General features: G+C 46.0%; 1 protein-coding gene across 2 annotated transcripts in view; it reads left to right on the top strand.

The window, feature by feature from the left end:
* Afg1l (AFG1 like ATPase) overlaps nucleotides 1-8,462 on the top strand; it is a 161,622-nt gene that overhangs the window by 20,056 nt on the left and 133,104 nt on the right. For both annotated transcript variants that reach the window (XM_028769041.1, XM_028769042.1), the window contains exon 2: nucleotides 2,688-2,911. In XM_028769041.1, coding sequence (XP_028624874.1) covers nucleotides 2,688-2,911 — 224 coding nt within the window. The remainder of the gene's footprint in view (nucleotides 1-2,687; nucleotides 2,912-8,462) is intronic.

An 8,462-nucleotide genomic window follows, 5' to 3' on the forward strand; every position in this document is an offset into this window, starting at 1 on the left:
GGCGGAGGCGGAGGCGGAGGCGGAGGCGGAGGCGGAGGCAGGTGGTAGGCAGTTTTTGAGTTCTCAGCCACCCTGGTCTTCAGAGTCTTCCAGGCACATGAGTGGAGGTCAGAGGACAGCTTGTGAAAGTGGGTTTCCTCTCTATCTGCTGTGCAGGTTCTAGGGATTAGAAACACATCATCAGGATTGGTGGCAAGTACTTTTGCCAGGTGAGCCATCTTGTTAGCCCAGCGTGAGGTTTTTTATGGTGATTGTCATGTAGGTACCCGCTGCCTAGCATGTACCAGAATTTCTGATTCATGAAGGGAAGTAGATAGTCAGTGAAACTACATTGTTTACAAAACATTGCTCTTTACTTTTCTGGGTGTGGTGATGATACAACCCCAGCTCCACCCCTCCCCTGCCTCCAGGAACTGTCAAGAGCCAGTCCTGGAAACAGTCCATTGCTATGTCGATCGATGTACTTAATGTGATCCCAGAAGGTAGCGAAGTGGCCACGGGGCTGTTGGGAAACTCGAGTTGTGTGGGTATAGGTGTGCTCCTCTCCTTTTAAATTTTATTTATTATTATGTATGTGTATGATGCGCATATGTGGGTACCTGTCACAGCATGTATGTGAAGGTCAGAGGACAGCCCACCTTCCACTTGTTCGAGGGTTGAGGGACCGAGCTCAGGGTGGCGGCTCGAAAGGAAAATGCCTTGACCGTTTAAGTCTTCTTGCTGGTCCTAAACTGAATGAAAGGTTTCTGTATAGAAAAAAGTTGGCGATATGAAGATCACTCATTAAACAGGATATCAAAGCCTATAGCAGGTTGCTTTTGGTTTTGTTTCCGGTTTCTTCAGCACTTTGTGAAAGTTCCAGCTCACTGGAACGTGGACTGATTTTCTTGGGATGCAGTGTTACTTGATTCTAGAATTGCAAAGAAAGCCAATTAAGGCCGTTGGATAGGCTGCAGTTTTTCTGTTCATATAAACATGATGGAGTCACGCTTGGGTTGGAGGAAGGTATCCTAGAGAGTGTGATGTCGGTGAGGCAGAGGAAAGGGGACCCACCTCACACAGGAGATAGAGTGTCTGAGAGAGGGTGGCGTGTGATGAAAGGGACCAGGGGACGGGCATGGAACTGAGGAGGGGGTTTGTAGGAAAGAGGGAAAGAAAGCATGATTGCTTTGAGCTTTCCTAATTTGGTTAAAGTCCAGACAATTAAAAGAATGAAGAGAACACTCTCCTTTGATTGTGAAACTCTGAATTGTTTGTTTTTGGGACAGGATCTCTCTGTGTAACCCTGGCTGTCTCAGGACCCACTCTGTAGACCAGGCTGGTCTTGAACTCAGAGATCTACCTGCTCTGCCTCCCCAGTGCTAGGATTAAAGCCATGCATCGCCTTCAATATCAGGTGCAAGTCCAAGAACCAATTCAATGCTGCTCTGTGCACTAGGAATGAAGAACACATTCCTGAGTGACAGCCCAGTGCCATTGTGTGGCTCCCCTCCCTATGCCAGCTGCAAATGAGATGGCCCCGTTACCCACATCTCTGCCCAGCAGGCTGTGATTCAGGGACTTCCATGAATCACATAAATAATAATAATGAATAATAAATAAAATTCCTTCCCCACCTCAGCTTTGGTAATTATCTAGAATAGCCCACATAACTCAGGCTTATGACTCATTCATTATAAAGGTAGAGCCGTGGGGCATGGCAAGCGAGAGAGCACATGGGGCAGAGAGCACATGGGGCAGAGAGCACATGGGGCAGAGAGCACATGGGGCAGAGAGCACAAGGGGCAGAGAGCACATGGGGCAGGCACACCTCTCTCTCCGTACATAGCTGTGTCCACTGACTTGGAAGCGCTCGGATCTCTCTTCACATAAGAGCAATTATGAAGTTCAACCTCTAGGCCTCCTGCCCTCCCCGGCGTTCTGTGCATGGGGTTGAAAATTCAGTCTTCTGCTTGCGCCATCTTTTTGGCAGATGTCTCTGTCTTACCACTATCCAAGTCGGAAGGGTCATTATGAGTAACAGAAGATGGACCACTCAGGGAATTTTTTTTTTTTTTTGTAAAAAATGCTATTAAAAATAAAAATTTTAATTTATTTTTATTTATGTGTATGTATGGATGCTTGCTTTACTTTCTTTGCACCATGAGTGTGAACAGGTACCTGTAGCTGCCAGAGGATGTTGGATTCCCTGAATTACAGATCACTGTGGTCTGGTGTGGATGCTGGGAACTGACTCTGAAAGTGAACTTCTCTTAACTGCTGAGCTACCTCTCCTGCTCCCTTTAAAATTTTAGAAAAAGTATGTGTATATGTGTGTGCGTTTTTTTCACATGAGTGCAGTACTTGCAGAGGCCAGAAGAGGGCGTCAGAATTTTTTTCCTGGAGATGGAGTTGTGAAGCACTCACTCTTTGTGGGTGCTGGGAACCAAGCTTTGTTCTGCACTCTTACCACCAGTTTGTCTCTCCAGTCCCTTCTCACGGAACTCTGAGATGATCCTTTTTAGGAACTCTTAATAAGAACCAGGGACAATGACCAAATAGCCTGTCGTCCACCCACGTGGGAGATAAAGGCAGGAGGATCTGAAGGTCAGAGCTCTCCTCAGCTATGTAGGGAGTTCAGCTGCTTACCCAAGCCCTCGTCTAAATGAATGAACGAAGTCTAAAATCTTGCATGTTTTCGTTTGTAGCCTACACAGTCCAGACATCCGAGGGTGCGCGCCCAACAGCCGCTTCCGAGGCCCATTCGAAAGCTTTGGCTGTTTGCCACGGGCCTCTGGAGCACTACAACTTTCTGATCAAAACCCAGGAGCTGAGGGAGGATGAACATCAACGAAGAGTTGTTCAGTGTTTGCAGAAGTTACAGGAGGACCTTAAAGGCTACAGCATAGAGGAAGGAGGGTTCTTTTCAAAGGTGAGGTTCTCGAATTTTCTAAAGTGGATTCGGTGCTGGGGGGACAGCCATGACACCACATGAAGGTTTTCCACAGGCTTGGCTGGATCTTCGTTCCTGCTCTTTTGATGTTCCTTAGCGTTCTCTTACCTGCACCTACCCAAGCTGGCTTCATAATTATTAAATCCTATAGCCCTGGCTAAGTGAAGCTTCTCCCCCTCCATCCCCACCCAGTCCCCACGCCATCGCCGTCCTGATCCTCAAGCCTCAGCCTGGAAGGTGGCGAGGGTGGGGAGGTGGTGGTCGTGGTGGTGGTGTGCGTGCGTGCGTGCGTGCGCAGTAACCACTTCCCTCTCTGCTTTGATACACTTCTGTGGCTCAGAAGAAAGGAGAAAGAGTAGGGTAAACAGTGGTCTTAGGTTGAACAGAAAGTGCGGCAGGTAGTACTTGGTTAAGGGTGTCCCATTGTTTGACTGCCTTCTTGTGACTGGGAAAACACCTCCCACCCCTGCCTCTGGCTGAGACCTCCTAGCGGTGGGTGCACTCAGCCAATTTTGATCCTTTCTGATGCCCTCTCTCTGGGTCACTCTTCCTGGGTCCACTGAGGCAGTAGGGAACATACGGTTTTGTTTCACAACCCTGCTGTAGGGAATGTTTAGTTAGCTTAGATTTCTTCTTTTCCTCCTCTTCCACCTTTTTCTTAAAAAATAAAATAAATTATACACGTGTGAGTCTTTTGTCTGCATGTGTGTCTGTGCACCACGTACCTGTGGAGGCCCCAAGAGGGCGTCAGGTTCCCAACAATTGGGGTTACCGATGGTTGTAAGCAGCTGTGTGGGTGCTTGGAACCGAACCAGGGTCCTTTGTAAGAGTGACCAGTGCTCTTAACCACTGAGCCGCTTTTCTAGTCTCCAGCCTTGACGACTATGGGCAAGAAGTAGGCACCAAATTGATTTTGTCCTGTATACCCTTATATTTCTGAGGATTCCCGTCAGGCTCACCCACAGGCCCTAAAGCAGCCTGCTAGGGTAGCTGCCTGTGAAATTCCTCATTCACCCAGGGAGGGAGATCTCCTCTTAACCCTACCTTCGAATGCTTCTGCAACCCTTCCCTGCACTCCTTACCCAGCTAACAATTTTCTGCCTTGATCACTCTTACCAATTCCCCTTTTGCCTTTTTATTTCTTATTAATTGATTGGTTAATTAATTAATAGGATCTTGCTGTCTAGACCATGCTGGCTTCAAACTCTTACTCAGGTTTTTTCATTCTGGTGGTACTGGGGAATAAACTCGGGACTTCGCACATGCGCGATAGGCACTCTAACCGCTGAGTACGAGGCATGCGCCACCGTGCCCACCGTGCCAGGGCTGCCTATTTTTTCTTTTACAATAATTCACACGTAGGTGTGAGCTTCTGGGGTTGGATGGAGCACTTGCCTTCTGTTCTCCTCTGCCTTGATCTTTAGCTGAAATCTGGCTCAGTAAGAAAACTCATACCTTGCCGGGCCGTGGTGGAGCACGCCTTTAATCCCAGCACTTGGGAGGCAGAGACAGGCGGATTTCTGAGTTCGAGAGTTCGAGGCTAGCCTGGTCTACAGAGTGAGTTCCAGGACAGCCAGGGCTACACAGAGAAACCCTGTCTCCAAAAACCAAAACCAAAACCAAAAACAAAAACAAAAACAAAAAAAACAAAAAAAACCAAAAACAAACAAACAAACAAACAAACAAAAAAACCCTCATACCTTAGCTGGCTATAGCCGGCTGTAGCCGGTTGTAGATGCCAGTATCATCAGAGGAAGTCACGTTAGTAGTAACTGGAGCTGTACACTGAGAAGCTAGTTTTCCCTAAGCCGACCATTCCTTCATTGTAAGGGCTTTAGGAGAGGAGGTAGCGTGTGACATACAGTATTCATAGTTTATTTAAACTCTGGTGAGGGGCCGGAGAGATGGCTCAGAGGTTATGAGTACTGGTGCTCTTCCAGAGGACTCACAGCCACCTGTAACTCCAGCTCTAGGGGATCTGATGCCCTTTTCTGGCCGGTGGGCACCCTCGAATACATGGAGTGTATTCATGCAGACACACCCTGCACATTAAAAACAAACCCCCAAAGAACAACACAGACATAAAAGAGAAAACTCCAATGAAAGTGATTGATTATTATTTGTTTACTTAAATTGAATATTCTTATTTTTTAAGACATGGTCTTACTCTATAGCTCTGGCTAGCTTCAAACTTGCTTTGTAGATCAGGCTGTCCTCAAACTTAGATCTGCCTGCTTCTGCCTCCTGAGTTAATCAAAGGTGCACAACATCACACCCGGCCAGTAATTTTAGGTTTTAAAATGCTCTTGAAGGATTTGGGACACTGATCTGTGACAGACTCTTGCCTAGCACGGTGGATACCCAGGCTTTTATCCCCAGTACTGTAAAATACATGAACAAGCAAAACCCCACAAATATATATATATATATAAATCACTTCTGAGTATTACAAATTTCTTATGCTGGCTGCTGGGAGTCAAACCAGGGTCTTCTAGAACAGCAAATGCTCTTAGCCACTCAGCCATCACTCCAGCCACAACGTCCTGCTTTTTTTATAAATAAAAAGGCTTCCATTGTGTTAATATATTTTGACTGAAAGGAAGAACGATGCTTCTGTGTTACAATGAGAAATAGATGCTGAATAATAAGATCACGTGTGAAGATACAAGGACGTGCGTCCCCATTGTAACTAGGCATGCGGTGCCTTGGTGCCTTGGCTGCCACCACTTAATCCATGTCTTCGGCAGTTTGGGCTGCTACAACAAATAGCTTTAGCTGGAAGAGTGTAAAGACAGGACATCACTTCTCCTAGTCAAGAAGCTGGAAGTTCATGTTGAAAGTGCTGGCAGATGGGTGACTGGGAAGGCCTGCCGTCTGTCTGTGTTCTCATTGGTGGAGGGTGGCTGGAGTCCTTGGTCCCCTTTTATAAGGACACATTGATCCTATTCTTGATGAGCTTTGGCTGTGGTTTGCTAGGAATTTGGAAGTGGTGGGGCTTCTGAGAGGTAGGACTGGTGAGGTCCTTAGGCCCTCCAGGTGCTTCCCTTGGGAAGGATTGTGGCTGTTCTCACCAGTCATAAGGGCAAGCTTCCACTGCCTGAGGCTGTTTGCTTGTTTCATTTATATTTTTTGAGCTAGGATCCTTTGTATGTATATTTGTGGGGTGTGTGTGGTGTGTGTGTGTGTGTGTGTGTGTCTGTGTCTGCCTGTGAGTGTCTGTCTGTGTCTCTCTGTGAGTGTCTCTCTGTGTCTAGGCTGTAGGTCAAATCTGAACCTTCATTATCTTCCTCCATTACTTTCTTTCTTTTTTTTTTTTTTTTTTTTTTTTTTTGGTTTTTGGAAACGGTTTCTCTGTGTAGCCCTGGCTGTCCTGGAACTCACTCTGTAGACCAGGCTGACCTCGAACTCAGAAATCCACCTGCCTCTGCCTCCCAAGAGCTGGGATTAAAGACATGCGCCACCACCCCCCGGCCTCCCCCATTACTTTCATCCCGAACCTCTTCCCTCTCTAAAGTCCCCAGAGTTAAACAGTCTGCAGCTGGCAAAAATCACGCCCCTCCTAGAGCATGAGGCAATCATAGTTAACGGCTGTGGGCAAACTGAAGCAGCCCCATATCCTACACTAAAGGAGGATTTTATTTCCTTCTTTTACGGTCCCTGAGTGTTTACCTCAGGTTATCAGAGTTGGCAGCAACCGCCTTTACCTACTGACATATCCTGCTAGCCCTCTGCTGTATTTTTAAGACAGTGTCTCTCACTGAATATGGAGCTCTCTGATTGGCTAGATTGGCTAGCCAGCAAGGATCTACCTGCTTCTGCTACCTCAGTGCTAGAATTACAGGTGTGCACCACTGTGCCTTGCCTTTTAAGTGGGAGGTAGGATTCTGAACTCAGGGTCTTGGGTTTCTGTAGGAAATATTTGAGCAGCTAAATCTTGTCCTTAACCTCAAGACAGGGTCTTAGCACAGACTGGCCTTGAACTCAGTATGTTGTGTGGATAACCTCGAGCTTACTTCTGATCCTCTTCTTCCTGATGAGAACTAGGATTATAGTCATGTACTTTTGTGCCTGGTTATATATTGTTGGGCATAGGACTCTGATCCTGAAGCTAAGCAAGTGCTCCTCTAACTAACCCGCACCTCCTGCTGTAGCATGTAACCTGTGCTACATGTGCTTCTACATGAGAGCCCTCATGTGCTTCTACATGATGATGCCATTTATCATGAGAGATAGCCATATCTACTTTCAGGCTAACTTTCTGTAAAAGTCTATTTTGTTCAGTTTTGAAGGCTGAGAATCAAAACTGCATGGTGCCTCAGGAATGTCATGATAAGACAAAACCAGTTAAAAATGGACGTTGTATCATACATGTGGATTTCCCAGCATTCGAAAGGCAAAGGCAGAAGGATCTACGCCTGTTTTAGAGCAGTCTGTCCCATGTAGCAAGTTTTAGATTGCCTGCTATAAGAGATATTATCTCATCAACAATCAATCAAACCCAAAAACAACAATGGAAAAAAACCCAAGCAAGACAGACTTATCCCTGAATTTTCCTCATGATTAATAGAACACACATGTTCAGACACAACTTGCACTGGTCCCGCTGTTCCTCTCCTCATGTTCTGTGTGTGTGAAGGTTCGTGTACACATGTATGGAAGATACAGTCAGTGGTTGTCTTCCTTAATCACTTTCTGGGAGAATGGGGCCTAAAGATGAGGTGGATTAAAGTCTCACGGAGTAGCCAACTTTATTTAGAGCATCAGACAATTTATACTCTGAGGGTAAAGTGCACAATCACAAGGACAAGCCATGCATGACAAAAACATGTTTTCCTGGAGAGGCATATAAACAAATAACAATAGTCAGCTATAATGAATAATCTGAAGTAACAATTCTGCAGTTTTGAAACAGCTGAGGTCACAAGACTCTTGTTTTCTTGGAGTTTTCTCACAGGCATCTAGAATTCATCTCTCATGGCTTTATTCTTGCATCATGTTCTGCAGCTTTCCACCTTATTTACTTATTTAGAGAACTCTGTCTGTCCATCTATCTATCTATCTATCTATCCATCCATCTAGAGATCTGTAACTGAAGCTGGAGTTTGCCTACTGGCTGTTGGCCAGCACACCTAAGGACAGTCCTTTTCCACTCCCCCAGCACTGCTGATACCGACACGGAGGGAGCCCCATGCCTGGCTTTTCTGTCGGCTCTGGGGATTTGAACTGTATAACTAACTCTTTGCTGAAGGCAAGCCCAAGACTCAGACATCTGATTTAGTTTGAGAAAAACACGTGTAAAGCTTTATTTTTTGAAGATTGTAAAGATGCCACAGACCTATCTCTTTTAAATACAACAGGAGAAAAATGGAACACGAATCTACCAGTTGTCATAAAAGGGAAATCTGAGTGGTTGGGTCTCTCGGTTCCCCAGATGATGTTTGTGGCATTCTTACTTTGGGCTTAGATTCATGATTTTGAGTGTGTTCTCTGTGCAGAAGTTTAAGGTCTATTTTGGTCCTCCCTTCCCCTT

Source organism: Grammomys surdaster, unplaced genomic scaffold (assembly GCF_004785775.1).
Source record: "Grammomys surdaster isolate TR1022 unplaced genomic scaffold, NIH_TR_1.0 190, whole genome shotgun sequence".
Classification (NCBI taxonomy): Eukaryota; Metazoa; Chordata; class Mammalia; order Rodentia; family Muridae; genus Grammomys; species Grammomys surdaster.